The sequence below is a fragment of the Fistularia commersonii genome, chromosome 16, assembly GCF_037954325.1.
Source record: "Fistularia commersonii isolate RoL2024-O1a breed Wild chromosome 16, RoL_Fcom_v1.0, whole genome shotgun sequence".
Classification (NCBI taxonomy): domain Eukaryota; kingdom Metazoa; phylum Chordata; class Actinopteri; order Syngnathiformes; family Fistulariidae; genus Fistularia; species Fistularia commersonii.
The window spans coordinates 3,729,539-3,749,682 of NC_141299.1; the positions used below are offsets into that span (position 1 = coordinate 3,729,539).

At 40.3% G+C, this 20,144-nt stretch overlaps 3 protein-coding genes across 4 annotated transcripts in view; 2 read left to right on the forward strand and 1 right to left on the reverse strand.

The window, feature by feature from the left end:
* nipa2 (NIPA magnesium transporter 2) lies at positions 1–4,340 on the forward strand. 2 transcript variants are annotated; one of them, XM_086161333.1, is made up of 6 exons: positions 1–166; positions 787–1,017; positions 1,352–1,408; positions 2,292–2,382; positions 2,453–2,613; positions 3,197–4,340. In XM_086161333.1, the coding sequence occupies exons 2-6, from the start codon at positions 879–881 to the stop codon at positions 3,844–3,846; spliced, it is 1,098 nt and encodes a 365-aa protein (XP_086017459.1). In that variant the 5' UTR covers positions 1–166; positions 787–878; the 3' UTR covers positions 3,847–4,340. The 2 variants fall into 2 exon arrangements, with proteins under 2 accessions (XP_086017459.1, XP_086017458.1); XM_086161332.1 differs by lacking the exon at positions 1–166 and adding an exon at positions 558–709 and having other exon boundaries at positions 3,197–3,989.
* The window catches only part of cyfip1 (cytoplasmic FMR1 interacting protein 1), a 27,662-nt gene continuing 11,778 nt past the window's right edge, over positions 4,261–20,144 (reverse strand). The window contains exons 14-31 of the mRNA XM_086161331.1: positions 18,890–19,056; positions 18,056–18,203; positions 16,575–16,728; positions 16,330–16,486; positions 14,893–14,989; positions 14,391–14,467; positions 14,182–14,290; positions 13,970–14,089; positions 13,616–13,815; positions 12,497–12,584; positions 8,549–8,692; positions 8,357–8,447; positions 7,235–7,365; positions 7,062–7,134; positions 6,601–6,695; positions 6,272–6,510; positions 6,047–6,194; positions 4,261–4,920 (exon numbers count right to left, since the gene is read on the reverse strand). Coding sequence (XP_086017457.1) covers positions 4,756–4,920; positions 6,047–6,194; positions 6,272–6,510; positions 6,601–6,695; positions 7,062–7,134; positions 7,235–7,365; positions 8,357–8,447; positions 8,549–8,692; positions 12,497–12,584; positions 13,616–13,815; positions 13,970–14,089; positions 14,182–14,290; positions 14,391–14,467; positions 14,893–14,989; positions 16,330–16,486; positions 16,575–16,728; positions 18,056–18,203; positions 18,890–19,056 — 2,403 coding nt within the window. The 3' untranslated portion in view covers positions 4,261–4,755. The remainder of the gene's footprint in view (positions 4,921–6,046; positions 6,195–6,271; positions 6,511–6,600; positions 6,696–7,061; positions 7,135–7,234; positions 7,366–8,356; positions 8,448–8,548; positions 8,693–12,496; positions 12,585–13,615; positions 13,816–13,969; positions 14,090–14,181; positions 14,291–14,390; positions 14,468–14,892; positions 14,990–16,329; positions 16,487–16,574; positions 16,729–18,055; positions 18,204–18,889; positions 19,057–20,144) is intronic.
* fndc9 (fibronectin type III domain containing 9) lies at positions 10,324–12,149 on the forward strand. The gene is made up of 2 exons (XM_086161336.1): positions 10,324–10,451; positions 11,316–12,149. Exon 2 carries the CDS (start codon positions 11,383–11,385, stop codon positions 12,007–12,009), a length of 627 nt encoding a protein of 208 aa, XP_086017462.1. The 5' UTR covers positions 10,324–10,451; positions 11,316–11,382; the 3' UTR covers positions 12,010–12,149.

The following is a 20,144-nucleotide window of genomic DNA, read 5'->3' on the forward strand; positions in this document are numbered from 1 at the left end:
GACGTCGACGGCGAAGTGGTCGACTCAGTCCCGCTCGGAGGAGTCGAGTCAGGCGGTGCGTCTGTCAAGCGTTGCCGGTTGAAACTATGTGATGGTGAACAACAAGGCCGGCAAGCAGATTGTCCTCTAGCTGCCACCAGAGGCTTCCTGTCCGGGCACCTTTCGGGTATGTGATTCAAAAATATAACCACCGAATCCTGGAAGACCAGCCATGCTGGCTTGACTGACGGCTAGCTAGCAGTCGCGAAAGCTAAGTCAGCTAACGTTGCTAACGAGGGGATACACCGAGGTGGAAACTCGTGTTTGATATAAATTATCTCTTAGTGGCGTTCATAACTTCTGTTTCGTGACTCAAATGAGATGTTTAGTCGTAATATTCCAGCAATGAACAAACTGTAGCCCTGCGAAGAGCCTCTTAGCCACATGCTAGGTGGCTGAGTTCACCTAGCCTATTTATGTTAAAAGTGACCTCCCTGTGATGACACGTCCGAAACTCCTGTCTTGAAACAATAGTGACAGTATGTGTATCTCCGTATTTCTTCACAAAGCGACACCCCGACACAGACTGCCTCTGTTGAGCAGTACTCACTCTGCTGTAAAAGAGGAAACATCCAGCTGAAAACGTTAATGATTCGAGTAATCTAACCAATGGATATTACGTGTTCAGCAAATACTTGTTTGACACTTTGTAGTGATCGCTGTGAATCCGGTAGGTGACTTAGCATGTAAATGTTGTCACAGCCTTGTACGCGTGTTTTCATTTGTTTCCCATTTTTCTGTCGTTAGGTGTCTTGGTTGGCTTGACCTGCTCCTCTGGTCAGAATCTGCACTGTTTGGTTGTAAATGTGACTGACCACCTCAACGCATCCAGCCTCAGCATGGGTCAAGACAGGGGGAAATATGATTTTTATATTGGTCTGGGCTTGGCCATCAGTTCTAGTATCTTCATCGGAGGCAGCTTTATCCTCAAGAAGAAGGGACTTCTGAGGTTGGCCAGGAAGGGGTCGATGCGAGCAGGTACGGGCTGTTTCGACCCTCGAACTAATTTTCCTATATTGCGCCACCTCGAAAGTTTGCCTAGGATTTGCTTGGAGCAGTGACTGAGGCACACCCTGCTGTACTTGTGCTCTACTTGGTGAAAGCCTGCTCTGTAAAACCAGTGCGGACAGCCTTTGAACAAACCCTGGTTCAAACTGGTTCTACCTTCCAGGCCAAAGGTGTTTCTGTGCATATGAGTCATCTGTTTCTCACCTCGCTAAACAATAACTAACTGAATTGTTGTGATTCTGCTCCCTGATTTGCTTGCAAGACCGTTTGCTCATGTTCTCCAACACTTTCTTTTTGTCTTCAGGCCAAGGTGGTCATGCTTACCTAAAAGAATGGTTATGGTGGGCTGGTTTACTATCAAGTAAGTTTGTGTTTATTTGTTGACAAGTTTGTGCTGACATGTTCGATGAAGTTAGTTGAAAACAGATCCATAAATTTTGTTTCACTTTTCATCCTTTCAGTTTTTCCTTTAGCAGCTAAATGCAGTGTAAAAATGCATCAAATGCAACGTAAAACATATATTCTGAATCTTTTCCTTTTGCCCTTCGGTCACCACACTGAATCCACCTCCATCATCTAACCTTTTGCTCTGTATCCAATTCCCATACAGCTGCTAATTTCATGTCCAATGAAAAGTGTATGCTTTTCGGGGTATGAATTAAAAGTTTCATACCCCAAAAATTAAGTGTCAGTATCTTAATTCAAGATATTTGTTGTCAGATGTTGCTCAGTGTGTTATTTCTTCCTGATTTCAAGATCTTATCATTCATGCCATTTCCTGCTCTTCTTCAAAAGAAGACTGACACGAAAGTGTTAATATTCAACCGAAGGCTTTTTCCTCATAATTTTGAGAGTAGTCATGTGAATTCTCTGAGATGAGTGCATCCATCTTCTTCCGCTTATCCTGCAATCAGGGTTGCGGGGATGCTTGAGCCTATCCCAGCTGTCATCGGGCGAGAGGCAGAATACAGTCAGTCGCAGGCCCACATAAAAAGATGTTTTTGGTATCTAAATATCATCCCTGGCTTAATTTGCATGGCATGACACCCTGACGCCCAGAGTTTGACCCCCTGGTCTGGACAGTTAAAACCCTTCAAACAACTTGTTTAAATTTTAAACATGGCATGACTTAACCCACGTTCTAAAAAGAGCATTTGTCCTTATTTTCACCGGTTCATAAAAAACCCTCGAATGTATCATCACAATATTATTTTCACTTAGCTTTTGGTTTGTCCTTTTTCCAGTGGGAGCTGGAGAAGCTGCCAACTTCGCAGCGTATGCCTTTGCTCCTGCTACACTTGTCACTCCACTTGGAGCCCTCAGTGTGCTTGTCAGGTAAACCCCTAAATATTCTTGGGATTCATGGGGAGCAGTTACAGTTTCTTACAATAAAATGTTTTTGCAGTGCTGTGCTATCGTCGTACTTCCTGACAGAGCGGTTAAACCTGCATGGGAAGCTTGGCTGCCTGCTCAGCATCCTTGGCTCCACCACAATGGTAATTCATGCTCCGCAAGAGGAAGAGATCAGCAGTCTTGACCATATGACCAGAAAGCTGTTTGACCCAGGTACAGAGAAAGAAAAAGCACACATTACCAACAAAAGACACACAGTTTTTGTTTGACTGAAGACAAAAGAATTAAGAAGCCGTTTACAGTTCATTTCAACTTTGAATTTTTGGGATGTTCACCTAAATGAAACAAATGTAAAAAAAAAATACTCATCTCTCCTTTGCTAGGCACTAATTGGGGCAGTATAATGATCGCTAAACTTTCTCAATAATTATCAAATACATTCCAACACCTTTCTATCAACATGCCTTGACTCTTCGTTACTCCCCAACACACAGCCAGAAATATTAATTTGACAAACTCTTGAGTGCAGTGATGCACAACGCTTCAGCATATTAAGTGTTGGAAAAAAACAGTCGTCTCAATGGATTACTAATTTGTGAATTAAACAGCGTTACAGCATTGTGGTGTATATACACTTGAAACGTCTGCCTTGTTACATCTCTGAATGGAAGACAAGATCATGAAGAGAGGGATGCGTGCTCCCGTCTTTATTATAGGGATAATGGACAATTTGTGAATTGCCAAAATGTTCTTTAGGTCTAGTCTAATAGCTATTCCTTTGCTCTTTGCCTTCTAGGGTTTATTGTCTTTGCCACTCTTGTCATCATTGTCGCGCTCATCTTCATATTCGTTTTGGGCCCTCGCCATGGACAAACCAACATCCTGGTATACATCACCATCTGCTCCGTGATCGGGGCGTTGTCAGTGTCCTGCGTCAAAGGAATGGGCATCGCTATCAAAGAAGCGATCTCTGGAAAAAATGTTTTGAAAAACCCGCTGGCTTGGATTCTGCTTTTGGTTCTGGTGGCCTGTGTGAGCACACAGATCAACTACTTGAACAAAGCTCTGGACATATTCAACACCTCGTTGGTGACTCCCATCTACTATGTGTTCTTCACGACATCGGTGCTAACCTGCTCGGCCATCCTCTTTAAGGAATGGGAGCACATGGGCACCGACGACGTGATCGGAACTCTCAGTGGCTTTCTCACAATCATCGTTGGAATCTTCCTGCTACATGCCTTCAAAGACATCAGCGTTAGCTTGGCTACTCTTGCGGTGTCCATGAGGAAGGAGGAACGGGCCTTTCCCACAGCCAATGGCGTGGCTTCCCAATGCTCCTATGAACTACTACATAACGACTCCACTGGGGACCTGGAGGAGAGAGAACTGGGATTGCCTTTCGACAGCATCTCCAGAAGAAATGGGGCAATGACATTGTCATAGGAACTTTTTGCATCTCCCACAGTTACCGTGATGTTGTTCAAGGAGTGAACAAGAAAGACAATCAGCTGTAAGGGGAGAATGATTTGGTCAGACCAGTGGATTGTATTTAACGGCTTACTTTGCCTTACTTGTCTCAGAATATGACCTGGTCATATTTACTTAGAACTTTATTTCATTCCTCTGTAGCGCTGTAAATATTTTTTTTAAGTTTTGTTATGTCCATGCATATTCAGGCACTGACTTACTTTCTATAGAGTAAAGATTTTAATCAAAGAGGTCCTGCTGAAAATGAATTAAATTAAAAGACATTCACTGTCATTTGAATTCTCGTGATACTTGAAAGTAGCTTTTCAATGGACATTCTGAACTTTTTTTTTTTTTGGGAGCATTTACATAGAGCTTAAGACAAACCAACAGGTTTGTTATATATTTATTGAATTAAAATGATTAAAAAGCTTGAAACACAAGGCACAGTGAATAAATGTGTAACATGAGTATGAGATTTGTTACTTATTTTCCTTTAAAATGTAGGGCATGCATGTTCAACAATATAGAAAATACAAAATTACCGTCACCCCATGTAAAAATAGTCCACCCGTAATACTGCACCACTGCAAAGCCTTAAATAGTTCTCTCATAAAAACTAATTTCCCTTCCCAGATCTGTAAGTCTCTGCAAGTACTTAACGGGAGTAGCTCATCCAAAAGAAAGAAATTTTCTATCAATTTCTGATAAGGCACAAGTGAATACAAACGTTTAGACAAAAACTGTGACCCAGTTTCCCTACACCAGATCTTTTACTAGGAAAGATCTAATGTATCATAGGAGGAATATTTGTGGATGTTCTTTTCAAGCTGAAGGTTTTTGGACTTCACGCTTGTCAGCGTTACAGATCACTGCAGCAGCCTCTCAGCTGCTGGCCAGTGACTGATGTATCGGTGGCTGGAAGCAGCGAACGTGCTCTACTGGCATGTTCTCTCCGTCTCCGGACTTCAGGTACTTGTTCAGGATGGCAAAGATCTCATTGTTGAGGACTTGGAATTTTCTAATTCTGTCCACCATTTTCTTCAGTGGCTAAAGAGAAATAGAACAAAAAGTATAGTTATTGGTTTTCTTTCAGGCCTTGGTAAATGAGCCTGAACGTTCTAGTTTTCTTAGCACTTGTGTTTGGAAAAGCAAAAATGGAAAACAATAACGATGTATGTTGTTAATAGATGCAATGGCAGCCAAATCTGTGAGAATGTTTAAATACTTCTCACAGTTCACAGGAGGAAGTGTGATTACAAAAAAAAAAAACCTTGCCATTTCTGCTGTCATGTCTTGCGCATTGACTGCTGTTATTTCAAAGGAGGATTGACACATTAAAAAAGCGAACAAGTACACGTTTTAGCACAATATCTGTTGTCAGCTGCAATGGAAACATTCAGAACAAAGCAGGCTGTATAAAGTGAAGAACACGTATTTGGATAGTAAGTAAAAATGATGGGGTTATGCAGAAAATGTGACTTTGAATTAAAATTGATGAATGCTAAGAAGACAGGGCAAGAGACAATTTTCTGTGGAAGTCAAAATAGACATCCGGAAGAACATCTAAAGATTATGAGATAACTGTTTCATCATGTTCTTTCATCACCTCAGTCTGGTTTTAATAGATGAGGCCAAATGTCAGTTGTGAGATGTGCTATTCTGTTTGTTTTTTTTCCTCCTGTTTTTCACGTTTCTCTTGTCACCAGTTCTACTTTTAGAGCCAGCGAAAAGAAGAACTTTGTGAGAAGTCGCCTTTCCCATCAACAGACAAAAGATATAAACAGCCTTCTGTGAATGTTCTCATGTCTTATTGACAGATCAACAGCCTTGATTAGACAATGTGGTTCCGCCTTGCTGGCAACTGACTTACTGAATACTTAGCAAACCAAACATTATGTAACCGATCAAACCCTGCTATTACTAGAGAGATAAAAAACAAAATGAAACTTCAGTACAAAACGTGATTAAATAGTTTAAATGGGATTATTCTAAATAATGATACTGCATAAAAAAAAAAAAACATAATGAATGCAAATGTTAAGTGTTCTAAATGGTTTTTGTAATTTAAACTTAGCACAAATGCGAAGAAACATAGTTTCGACAACACATTATGTAACCAGACCGATTCAGTCAAATGCATCCTCCATTCCAGGGGTTGTCTCTCTGAACTCACCACACTCTTGATGACTTCATCCTTGCCGTCATGTTTCTGCACCTTGAGAAGATGGTAGCTGAAGTCGAGGATGTCAAAGCGTCTCTGCTGTCCCAGGAGGGCAATGATCATGCAGCCGGCCCAGTGAAGGCCGTCCCCGAAGCACTGCCTGGATGAGAAGAAGTAGTAAATATGCTGTACTTGAGATTCTCGTGAGCGGGGCAACGCGTCCATTACTGCACTCACTCCACGGTAAACTCGTGAGCCCCGACTGGGATGCAGTAAACAAACTGCATGGCGCTCCAGAGACGGTGAAACTCCACACACTCGTCGACATGCATCACGCCGTTGCTGGGCAGAGGCCCCCGCCAGATGGGGTCGTCTAGGAATCCGCGCACTCGTGTGAGGATGACCTCAAACATTGACAGGCCGCAGCACAGCCTCTCTTTGGTCAGGAGGTCACCCTCGCGAGCGATGGCAATTTGCTGAGACAAGAGACAAGAGTACCACGATTCAAGCGACTCTTTAATACCTGGCTGGGATACATCTTTGGTGAGCACATTGACCGGCCGTACCTGCGGCGTGCCGAGTCTCTCAATCAAGGGGACCATATGAAGTGCAGTGTATTTGGCCTCCAACCGCTTCATCTTGGCATCAAGACGCTCACCCTCTGCAAAAGAACAAGTATTCTTTTATTTAAGAATAAGAATAAGAATAACTTTATTAATCCCGAAGGAAATTGCTGTGCCAGAGTTACAGAAAATATTACAGTAATAAATAATAAAAGGCAGAATTAGAAATAAAAATAAACTATAAACTATAAAGTGTCTCAGTGAAACTATAAAGTGTCTTAGTAAGCAGTGATAAAACTTTAAGTGTCTTAGTAACAAGTGAGGTAAGGAGTGCACAATATTATGATAGAAGGGAACATTGTAGTGTAGCTGTTATGAGATGAGATGAAATATTGCACTTACATTGCATTTACAACAAGGATCATTTCTAGCCCCTATAAACAAATTGATTTTCTAATGTATACCTTTGACATGGACCCGGGGAAGAATGTTCTGGAAGGGTGCGGCGTGCAGCAAATCACAAACTTCTTCCTGTGACTGTGAATAAGACAATCATCACTGATGTGTGCAAATAAAGATGTGGGAACTCGTCCGCCTGAAGATGCTGAAGTGAAAAGGACTCTTCCGAGGTTCTTACCAAACTCTGCTCGCTCAACAGACAGAAAAGGATGGCGTTGCCTACTTCCCGCAGATTCTGGAAACACACTGTCTTGAGCTCGGCGTATTCGACGATGTCTTTCAATTGATGGTGGAAAAACTCCAGGATACCTAGGAGAAATAATCAGTTCATTCACCCAAAAATTGTTCTGCCGAAGCGTGCGTGGCAATACTCCAGAATATATCAAACACTGTCAAGCTTTGGTGTCTTTATAAATGTCTTTTTTTGAATGAAAAACTTGTGATACATGATGTCAATATCTACATCTAGACATAGGTCTAGAGATGCCTTCTGTCGCAAAAACCTTCAGGAAATTACTTAAAAATAAAAGGAAATGCTGTCAACATCTGAAGAAAAAGACCAAACCAAAATTAAAAATGTTAGTACTTTTGTAGTACTTTTAAGAAGATGAAAAAATAAAAGGAAAAAATAAAATTGAGAGAAAAACCGTGATATCTTTAATGAAATAATTTTTCTTTGAATTTTATTAACAATCCCTCGCAGTCAGCAAGTCATCACTCTACATTTAATAGTGACACTTTACAGTTATGTTTACATTAACACACCTGCAGTGTGTCGTTTACGGCAGGCTGATAATTATGGGCTGGCGGCTCCATGCTGAATCAAAGTATTAAGGAAGCAATTTGTAATTCTGTACCTGAAGAGGATGCACGGGAATAGACTGCATAGAACAAGTCCAAGCTGTGGTATTTACTTTGGTAAAGAAATGTGAGGCTTTGTTATTGGCTCAAGCTCTAGGCTCCTATTTCTGGTTTCCATAACATTTGAAGGGCTAAATCAAATCCTCAAAATAGCAGTTGCACACAATTTTTTTTTTCTTTTGAGCCACAGAACTACCTCTTCTAAGCAGTGTTCTAAAGAATGCAATATTCAGTTTCTAGTGTCTTGGTTTCAAGTAAACCAGATGTGAACAGAGACTGCAGAATATTGAGAGACAAACAAAAAGGATAACTGTGATTCAAAAAAACCTTTGAATAGAAGAAAAAGCCATTCAAGACCTCATAGTTCCATCTGCCTTTGTAACTGTAATAAGGTACATCAGACGGGTGGATCATTACCGCGATATGCAATACCACTAACCTGGGGAACCGTACTCATGGCGGGGGAGTCGACAGATCTTAGGCATCACCTCCATCAGAGTTTTTACATACTGCATAATGGTTCCCTGAAGCTAAACAGGAAAAAAGGCATTTATTTGCAGTATCCATCCATCCATCATCTGTCACTTATCCTGCACTCAGGGTCGCGGGGAATGCTGGACCCCCCACTTACCAGGCTTTTGACAACCTTGAGCAGTTCCTCCATCACCACAGCAATGCCCTGGTAGCCCAACAACCTGCACATCACCTTGATGTGTGGGGGGCCCACAAAGTTCCTGTAGCAGCCAAATATGCTGCTGTAAGCCAGGTTCAGGGTCTGGGGGGCAAAAAATATACATCATATCAGAGTGTCACACGTTTGAAAAACATGACCTGAGAAGGAGTGATGAATTTTGAAAAATCAATACATGTGAAGGTTTCATCTCTTGTATAAATCTGATAGGAATCAGGTCATCAACTGCAAATACAGAGTGGAGTCTTCAGTTTTCCTGTAAAAACATGTTTAAGACACAAACTGTTTTCTACTAGAAGCTCAAAACTTTTACCCTTGATTTGTAGTAATAATCTAAAATGGCATTAGTGCCAAATTAATTAAATTGATAATGAATAAGTCAGGGTCTCCAGAAAACAGTTATCATTAACTTGCGGGAAATAAGGGCTTCTATTAAATGTATGACAAGCACATCTTGTTACACATGTAGAAATCTTCAGCCATCATGGAGAGCTGCAATAATTAAATTGTGTCACACTGTCACTGGGAAGACATCATTAAAATCCCATTTCAAACAAAAAAACAAACAAACATAACAAATAAATAGACCATTAGAATGAAAATAGGGTATCACACACAGATGCACCCCGTGAAGGGTGCAAATGCTAATGAAATTACCATGATAATAGTCCAAGCGGTGCATCCTGTACTGGTTACAGATTAAATAGAAACTGAAACACTATAATCTTCAATACATCGTAACCATTTTTTGGCAGGGATGAAAAATATTCTCACCCTGCAGTTGTCTTTGTCAAGCAGATTCTTGCATCTCAAAAGTCTTGTGATGGTCAGTTCAAGACAAATAATGAGCAATGACAACACTTTGCATTTGGATGTGATAATGGTTGAGTCTCAAAAAGACATATTGATGATTAACACTGCCCCTTTACTTAATCCAAAATGGGTCAGGACAGGTTAGGTTTTGGCTTGCATCTTGCATTTGCTGATTGCGTCCCATTTGTATAACAACAGAGTGGAGAGGAAAGTAAGGGGAGTTTGGCAGAGAGATGAGGCACCAAAGAACTCATGGAGAAATAGATACGTTGTGAACAGTTGAAAGGGAGACTGTCACATTTTTAAGTACAAACGGTCAGGGTCGGTCAGCTCTCTAATCTGAAAGCCTTGTCAACAACTTACCTTCATCAAATCTTCTGACGCACACACGCTCACATGTAACATTTTTTTGGTGATAGAAAAAGCCATCAACCTTTTGGCAGACTAACATTTATCGCATCCTGAGATTTGGGGTAAAATATTTAACAGCTCTGCAAAATAAGGTGTTAAGAATGAGTTAAAACACCTCAGATGCTATTTAATATTTCAGGACCTCCACATTAGCACATACCCACTCATGAGATGTGGGTAGAAACCAAACTTATATGTGTCCTCAATGCTTGAACCAATCTTCTGAGGACCATCGATTCCCCCCCAAAAATCATTATATTCTAGCTGCCAGTTGTAGGGACTTTGCTCTGAGGATATGGGTGGGGAGGGCTGTATATTTTGCAATCAAACGTATTTTTCATTGCCAACTGTGAGAGAAATCTCTCTCTCACTCACTCACTCACTCTCTCTTTCTCTCCCAGTCACTCAGCAACTGACAGCTGCTCGCATTCTGCAGGACAGCGACTAGTATGGCAGCAGCAGACATGGTGACAATCTGATCTCTGCTCTGTAGAGCTTTCTGAAACAGCGGCAAGTGGGATAAAGGCTAATATAATTAGAGACTTGCGGGATCGCAAGACAACCTGAAACAAGTTAGCTTTGACTCATCGCCTCACCAACAGCTGGCACGGTTTTCCTGGCAAGTCTTCTATCATTTGCTTTTTTTTCATGCTTCAACGTTATGACCATGAATGACCATCTTTTCAGTATTTACTATTACATAGACCTGGTGTTTCGTTGTTACAGGCGACTGCTGATGTAACGGAAAACTACCAATTAATTTGTTTATTGAATTTCACTGTGAGAAAACGATTCTGACTTATTCTTCACACACTACATCAAAGCTTACTTAAGTTAAGAAGTTTGAAACTAATTTATGTAAGATTCTGTAGCTCTACCCCTTCTCTTTATGCTGGGTGTTCATTGGCAACATGGTACATTCAGACATGAGTAGGCACAGAACACTTATTTATCCTTCTACATTTCAGAAGGTTATTACTTGTAATAATAAAGGCTATAGCCTAATTGTCTGTGATTAGATCATGGTCCGCCATTCGGTCGATTATAACTGCGATTAAATGATCGGGACAGCTGTAATATAAAAGATATTAACAGCACAGATGAGCCTCTTACAAATCAATGCTACGTTACACAATATGCTGAGCGTCTGCATACCCTACTGTCCCCCACAGGATAATCCTTTACACAAAGCTTATTATTATCGACATTGTTCTTTTGCTTTTACATTTCCCCTGATCTAGGTTGTGGGATTGATTGGGGGCAATTATGATTATGCGGTACTGCGGTCAATAATGTGCTAATGTCAGCCTTGTTGAGTTATAGTTGCCTCTGTAATGTGATAACATGAATTTGGTCATACAGAACAGATCTAAGAATGTTCGTGTGTGTGCGAGAGCAAACAAGCTAAAGCGCTATGGTCAAATGAACAACCAAAATGAAATTCAGCACATTTACTGAAGGCTTCTGTTATCTCTGTTCTCAGATCCAACTTCATTTTATGGGCACAGACAGCATGGAATGACTAAAGAAACATCTCCCTAATCGACATCATGGGGATCACAGTTTATAATGTCTCTGCCACCTCTGCAAGAGTGAACTGGCCTTCATCCCCAGACTGCCTGGACACTTTTTACAGCGTCATGTATGACCCCAACTGGAACAGCCTCCTGATGGGGTACAAGCGCAAGAGCTTCATGCATGAAGACCGCATCCCTGTCAGTCAGACCAGCACACATCTTGCCAACCTTAACCCGCAAACAACGTACTTCTTGTGTGTAACGTGTCAGGCTGCCAATCCAGTTCGGGACCAGTGCCAGGTGTTCAGCACTTTGAGTGACAGCAGTGAAGGTCAGGACAGGGCTGGCTGGGAATTGGCCATGGGAGTCTGGCTGACATGCTGTATCTTGCTTCTGGTCATCGCCAGCATCCTGTTGTGGGGCTGTCTGCACACCATCTGCTCAATCCCCGGTCAGGCTGCTGATGGCTGCACCGTGGTAACTAACACGATCCACCAAGACATATCGGGATCCGGACGCCTCTACACTCCCAGGGGTAGCTGCGATACCGGCTCCAAGCGTGCCAGTATTTTACAAAACTCCCTGCTCTCTGCAAAGGCCACCGGCCATGACCATGAGCTGAGGGCACTCGCTAAGCTGTCTGGCTGCGAGCCAGTGTGAGCCAACTGGATTGAGGTCATTGCAGTATTGTTTTGCATTGACTGAATTGTCACCAAGTATTCTATCTCCTGATGAACTCCTGTTTAGAAGATATTGTGTTTATTTTTAGAATAGTCCTAGAAAAACGGATCAGTTTTTAAATGATACATGTGTTACAAACAGAAGTTACATTCTCTTCAAAGTGATTACACTGAATGTCAAAGTCTGTTTTAAAGGAATGTCTTGAAGAGAGTATTAACTGAATTTTTTTTGAACGTCTAAACAACCGCAATCTTTTTGTGTATTGTGTAGCAGTCGAAAAAAAAAAAAATTAGAATAATCATGCCTGTCCTTGATCTAAATGCAAATGTGTATATTTTCTAAGATGTATTAAATGTTAAACTACAAAATCTGTAGGTAAGAAAAAATGAATTAAAATTTAAAGATAAAATATAAGAAAAAAAACAATCAGATCATATTCTCTCTGGTATGAAAAGAGCGTACCAACCTTTGATCCATACAGATACTGTGGTTGAGCGTTGGGTGGCTTGTCCCTTTGGAACTCTTGAGAGAAAGGCAGGACAGTACGCACGAACCTGCAAAAACAGATGGGAACTCTTCAAACGTGTATAGCTAACATCATTTAAACCTGTTACACATTAACAGGAAGTTGAGACGGTTTAAAAAATAAAACAAACCATAAAATGTTTTTATAACATTAGAAGTATGATGTTTTGACTTATGAATTCGTAGCGGATTTTTAAGCCCTTATCTGTTAACGTCAGTTATACTGTATTGTACTATACTGAAATGATACAGATAATTTACTGAAAAGGAAACCAATGCTTTAATAATAATTACAACTTAAAAAGGTGGATATTGGGGTGGCATGGCGCAGGAGGAAGAGCAATCGTCCTTGGAACCGAACATTTCTGGTTCGATTCCCAGCTCGTCCTAGTGTGTCAAAGTGTGATTGAGCAAGACACTGAACCCCTATCTGCTCCCCTGGTGGTGATAGACGGCAGCCAAATGTTCATGGTGCATTCATGATGAGTTAAATGCAGAGAGGAAATTTCCCCACGAGGTACTAATAAAGTACAAATTATAATTATAAATAATAGAAAAATGAAGGTGCCTACTAAGCATGTTATACATTTCAGTTTCAAATCATGCACAGCAAGTAGTTTAACACACTCGGGCTAATGGGGAATGGTTTTCTGGGGAGAAACTAGACTTTATTCCTTTCAGCTAAGGCATCCTTTTAACATAAAAACTGAGGTAAATAGCCTTGACCTCTAACAATATGGTGTTTCAGAGTTTGAATGGGACAAAATAATGAATGTAGGCAATGGGTATGGGGGATTTTTCATTTTACAAATTATAAACATAAAAGATTGGCATAGGGTAATAACAATGATGATTTTCATAATTATTACAATTTACCTGAGACCCCCAGGAAATTTAAAATGTCCCACAAACTAGGTAATAAAACTTTGAGCCAAATTCAGCATTGGAGCAATTGTGTTCTGTTGTGGAAAATAGTATTCTTTCACCACTTGCCATGGACTGGCAAAGTGGGTAAACAGTTTTTGTCATCTTCCTCAGAAAGCAATACAAATGAGCCCACCTGTTGGTGGAGCCATTGTAGCAATAGTTGGGTAAGAAATCGTAGTTCAGCTCCCAGAAGACATGAAGCGTTATCCGGCCATAGGGGGCTGAAACGTTATGGTTGGCCTCGCGAAACATGGCGTCAATGCTGTCCAGAGTCAAGAATTTACTGAGGAGCTTGTGCGTCATCCTGTTGATCTCAAGGAGTCCATCCAATTCCTTTAAGAAGAAAGAGACCACTTAAAGTAATCTACGTCTGCTCCGTAACACATTTCTAAACCTCAAATCAAGACAAAACATCTGGACAGAAACATCAAGACAGAAATCTTCAAGATGCACAAATTGTTTTTTTATGAGGAAAAAGTGAACCCACCATGATTGATGTGAGGTCCTCACTCTCAAAGCGGTTGATGGCCAGTTCCAGTGACTTGTAAAGGGCGGCTGAAACCCTCTGAGTGATAAGCCTGTTCAGATCAATGGAGCGCCCAAGGAGCTATAGAGTGCAAGCAGTTAGTGCCTGGAAAACTAATATGTAATAATGAATATGACCAAACAGAGAGGTATGTTTGTTAGATAAGCGTATACCTGGACGTGCCGCTGCTTCAGCAGAGTCTCATAGCGGTTGGAGGCAGGCCATGGAATATTGGCGCCTTGGTTCTTGCAGTCCGCTCTCAAGCGTTTGTCAAGTAGAAGACTGAAGAATTAAAATAAGGCAGAGAACAAGACATGAGGGTGAATTCATGCTTCAGTCATGTACAGTCAAGACATGCAATAGAAAAATCATAAAGATGTACCTTCCAGCTAGAATCTTGTAGTAGGCAAATATTTGATCAGCTAGCTTGTAAACGAACTGATCGAAGCACAAGTTCACCTGTAATGAAATATCATGATTTATTCAAAAAATGTATGAATGGGGTTGTTAGGAAAAAATGAAAGTTGATGTTCACTATTGCAATGTTATTTTAAAGCAAGGGCTCCACCCATTCAGACAGCTGCTCTTCTCGAAAACAAGGTGAAAGTTAGAAGAAAAAAGTTTATCCAAAATTCATGGTAACTTGAAAAAGCTGTACTAAAAAAACATTTCCAGCAGGTCAAAGACAATGTGGAACTGAGTGAAAGAAGAAAAGTGCCGCTAGCCAAACTGTGCAACACGACAATCTTCACAGAAAAGTGAGCATCATTAGCGGCATTGATCTCCTGTGAAACGTAGCATCACAAATAGACTCTTGTTAATAGCCAATGATTTGCAAATGAACTATTGCCATTTCAGTGCACAAAAATAATTTAACTGATTACCTCAGCCTCTATTTCATCATAAAGGAACTGCTTCTTAAATTTGGTCAAGGCGTAGTGTGCACTATCGTTGTACAAATCCAGGGGATACAGCACATACCTGGATTCAAGAAAAACATATTATTACAAACAGCAATTCTGTACCTGCAATGAGGAAGCCATTTTGAGAAGTTTGCAGTTAAAAAGGTCAAATATAACCTATAAGTCTTTTCAGTGAAAACATGTCAGTTTAAAAAAACTTGAAGTTGACCTTAGAATTAATATATGAGAGGACAGCTTGGCTTTTAGCATTAACTAGAGTTAAATTGAGAGATATCTGGGCTGAAATCAAAAGGTAATTTTTCTGTGTCAAGTATATATACACAGTTAAAAGCGCTCTAATTCCTGCCAGTTGACATGCTTAATGGCTTATGCAAAACCTGCCTCGTATCAGCCTAATCCTGCAGCAAAGATTTAAAACAGACATGAAAACATTTACTGTTAATCCCAATTTTTAGAATTTCCCTCATGGTCTTATTTAAAAAGAATGAGAAGGCAATGATGTTACTGCAGGGCTTTGTTTTTATGAGCAATGACAACCTCACCTGCCTGAATATAAGGGAAAAAATCTTCGAGACAAGTCTTCATGGGGGGGTTCATTTTTTTTTTTTTTTTTAAATTGGACATTTTGGTTAATTAGTTACCAGCTCAACTTTTCCACAACTTATTCTGGGCTTCTACTAAAACATTTTTCACAGTCCCAGAACACAAACTGAAAACCTGAAGGAAATTTCAGGAGTTTTAACTAGAATCAGAGCGCACTTCAGCAGTCTCAATCGTTAAGTAGTCCTTTCTTCATCTTGGGCTTACGATAAGATCAGCGTGTTTGATATTATTGCCAGTTCTTTAGTCTTCTTTCAGTGATGTAACATAATCGACAACTGATAGATGATCCCCTTACAAAACTGGCAACGGGAAACCTGCTGAACAAACAATTGCCAAAGCTGTAATGGTGGTGGAGATGGTATTGTTGGAGGTATGGGTGAATAGGAATGGAAAGTCCAGAGAGAGGAGCGGATGGTGGATCTGTGGGCAGATCAGCCCAGCTTGTACAATCTCAATGCGTGTCAACTCTCCAACGTATCACGACTGAGTGGCGAAGAAAAAGCAAATGACTGAAATAGCAGGGGCTCTGCAAATACCCTGTTGAAAACATTGCAGGGTGGAAAAAAAAAATTGCTGAATGTATGTAGCTGAAGTCTTGTAAATAGTGAGCCAGTAACATTTGCAGTCATTGTAAAATCTTAGTCTGAGTTAGTCTGAATTTGCAGTAAAATTGCCAAGCCTGATGCATGTAGATTAGGTATTTGTTTAGCAGTCTTTGTTACATTTGAATCTGGTTTTACCGCAGCACGCTTCCCTGCTTATGAATGGTATAAACAGAAGGATTAGTGCCCTTACTCCATCATTGAAGCTTCCTTGGTTTCAAGGATGTGGTCTGTGAGGATCCAGGGCATGGACATCTCAATGGGGAACTGGATCCTGCGGCCCATAGTGAGCTCCAGGAAGAACTCCCTGAACCAGAGCTGGGAGAGGTCGCAACACTGCTGCAAGGTTTCTACATGAAAGCAAAAAGGTTTTATTATGAATGTCAAAAAGCATATAGGGTGTGCTCAAGAGGTCTTGGTCCGATGGTTTTGCCTTACCACTGAAGTTCAATAGGTGAGTGTAAAAGAAGGACTCTCGATGAAACTTCTCAATGTCAAGAATGGTGGGTCCTTCAAGACTGCTGCGCAGAGTCTTCTTTGACCCACTTTTGTCTGCAATTAGAGACTCCAGCATTGTCCTCACCATGTAGAGCTAGATAGAGTGAAAGTGACAGATACTATTCTTATGTCCATTCACGTCACACCTTACAATTTCCATTCTTCTTCTCCTTTCGGCTTTTCCCTTCAAGGGTCGCCACAGCGAATCAACCTTCTCAATCTAACCCTATTCTCTGTATCCTTCTCTCTCACACCAACTACCTTCAGATCCTTTCTCACTATATCCATGAATCTTCTCTTTGGTCTTCCTCGAGAACTCCTTAGAATTTCTATTATTACACAAATAAAAGATAAAGGCAAGCTTTATTGATGCCCATGGGGGAAATTCTTTTGTCACAGCAGCAACAGTTATAGTGTCAATAAATATGAACATGAATATAAATAGAGAGACAGTTAGAAGACATATGTTGCAAACAAAATTAAGGTTTGTTTTATTTTCTAAACCTCTTTAATAATTTTACTGTTACTTTTATAAAATTTGGGATATTTGTTCTGTCTTTTAAATGTTCTCCATAATAGAGAACAAAAATAAAAATTAACAAGTTTATTAATCTAAAAAACACCCCTCCCAGTTAGACTATCATCTTTTAACAGCAACATCATGTCTGTTTAGAGACATCCGCTGAACACAGCACCAGTTCTTCAAAGACTGATTTTCAAAAAGGAGGAAAGTGTCAAGTCAAAAAACTATCCTCATCAAATCAAAAATCATTAAAAAGCATCCATAAACATGTTCATCAAAATGCAATGTCCATAATAGCCAGCATTATATAGCAAGTGTAGTATGTTGGTCTTTTAATTACAGGTAAAAGTAACCCCCAACTACATGTCAGCAGGGAACATAGCATATATCTGCACTTAGATCCATTAAGTTTTCTCTATCATTCAACAATCCTGACAAAAGAGTTTGAAAGCTATTGATTCAGGGTTGATAAACACAGATTGTGATTGTTTGGCTTGACTTTACCATCTGGCACACGGAAACAAGATTAGTTCCTGGAACAGAGCGCAAATCTGCTATATCTGCAGCATGAGGTTTGCTTCCACCAAATGACAAGAAAGTAAAATAGTCTGTAGTATTATATGATGGAGTGAATTGAAAGATAAGCAGGAACAATGGAATGCAAGACAGGCTGTGTAATGTACTGGAGATCCTTCTTGAGTACCTTGATCTCTCTTATTGCAGGGTGAGTCAACCCTTGAACACTCCAAACTGAGCCCTGATTGTCTTTACAGCATAAGCATTGCAGCATTGCATGCACGCTTGAGTAGCAGTTTTTTACATATTTGAGGTAAAGGAAATGTTTTGATGGAATAACTAAATGAGAAAAGGTAGTTAAACAAATGTTGGGAGCTCAAACCTGTGTACTGGAGGGGCCCACAGCCCGGCGAGGGACCTTGATATCAAAACCACCCTTAGGATCCTTTTCTCCACGGAGGGCAGGATCATTGTGTGGCTCCCTACCAGTCTCCCAGTCGCAGACAGTTTTTCGGATAGCCTGAAGGACACTGATGAAAAAGAAACACACTGTTATGATTAATAGTATAAGGAAGCAGAGATAGCCAATCTATAGGATCCCACAAACATTTTGGGGTGGCGGTATACAGTTTCAAGTGAATTACGACCATGAAAAATACATGTTGAGAGTTTTGCCAGAGCAGCTCTTCAGGTTTTCATTTATTACTTGTAGAAAATATCAAAGGGACAGCTACCTTTCAGTTTTCTAAAAATATTAAGAGAAAAATTCAATTAAAGAGTGCAGATAATTTCAACTGAAATTCAGTTCATTGTAGCTAGAAAGCTGGGAGTTGTATTCTTCAAAATTATCACAAGAGGCAGGTATGTTTTGCATCATTAACTATGTAGTGATCTGCCACCTGCCTAAAGTTAAACAACCCGTTGATTCTGAGTAACAAGAAACAGAAAACAGCCATATTTGCCTCTTTTTAATGGCTAGAAGTAGCAACACAGTCATATTTTGGTCAAGGAGTAAAAATTCGGAATTTAGGGAATAATCATCAAATTATTTCGAACATGCAGAAATGCTGTTTTCAGATCAAAGTTAAAAGGGGACACACTTCTTTTTATGATTTCCTTGATATGAAGGATTTCACTGAACATTGAGCAATGACGGGCTGTAACTAGAAGGAATATTGAATTACTTGCAGTCACTGCATTTTAATGTCAGCCATACCTCTGGATGACATTTTTCTTCTTCTTAATGGCTTGACGCAGTGGGTCTCGGAGAGTAACTTGAGAAAAGTCCTGCAGGGCTGAGTAGATGGTGTGACGAATGGCATGATTGAACACACTCTCCATACGTCCCATCAACACTTGCAGTCCCTTGATCATTGCAATCACCTGAGAAAAATCGCATTATTCAGTCACATTAATCCACTGCTTCTCAAATAGTAGGGAGGTGTAGTATATGGTTTAATATTAGCTCTATGCCGTAGGTTGTTTTTTTTTTGCACCAAGCATGCGCGCACACAGCACAAACCAGGAGATATGAAGTGCAGTGAGCACTGCTATGTTAAAGTTATTCTTTGTTGCAAGTTGATCTATATTTCTTTCTTTTTCTTTTCTTTAATGTGAAACAGGATACAATGCTGTGCAGAGGTGTACATATAACTTCCGAAAAACAGGATCTTGATTTTATCAAACATTTTTTAGACGTTTTTACTGACTGACTGGTCCTGAGAGGGCTAGCAAGCCGCTATCTGCTGTTTAGGACAATTGCTGATGATGTCCACCTTGAAACCCAAACTAATCCCAACATAATACTGTCAATCTTATTAAGTCTATATACAATATAGAAAATTAATCCTTCAGCATTCTAGTGAAAATGTACAGAACCAGAGCATTACTCTCAGTGGCTTCAGTGGCAGTTCTTTCATATCTGATCTCACCATTTGACATATCCGATTTTTTGCACCAGTGGAAAGCCTTTTTGACTAATAGATGAGAGGCAGATGAACAGAGAGAAGCTGAAAGCAATGCCAGAGGTCTCAGGGCTGCACCATCTGCCTCATGTGTAAGAAATAAAATTCTCAGAAGTTTATCAGAAAAAGCAATTATCACTTCACAGCCTTTTGCAGTTACCAAATGTCAAAAGTAGTGGTAAAATGCAAAGGTGTCAGAGGAAGTATCTGAACTTCTTGCAACAGAACAAGAGAAGACACAACACACTGTTGACCTCTGATTAGATGAGCTGCTGCTCACTCCAAAGACAGTGAGAGAATGAATACTCCTCACCAGAGTCTAAAGGTTTCATTGGGAAAGGAAGCGGCAGCTCCACTTCACTTGGCAACAAAGCCACATATTAGCCAGATAATTTAGTCATAATGCATATTCATAAACTTCACATGCCAAATTTAAAAACATAAATGTCAGTATTTTTTATTGGAATTGATCACTATTACCACTAAACCCATACAAAGGTAATCTAC

Excerpts from the sequence above, each read along its gene's own strand:
- nipa2 (XM_086161332.1), top strand. The coding sequence starts at position 649 with ATGGATATTACGTGTTCAGCAAATACTTGTTTGACACTTTGTAGTGAT. Across the intron at positions 710-786 it reads TAGTGATCGCTGTGAATCCG|GTGTCTTGGTTGGCTTGACC; the intron begins GTAGGTGACTTA and ends TTCTGTCGTTAG. Across the intron at positions 2,383-2,452 it reads GCCCTCAGTGTGCTTGTCAG|TGCTGTGCTATCGTCGTACT; the intron begins GTAAACCCCTAA and ends ATGTTTTTGCAG.
- fndc9 (XM_086161336.1), top strand. The coding sequence starts at position 11,383 with ATGGGGATCACAGTTTATAATGTCTCTGCCACCTCTGCAAGAGTGAAC.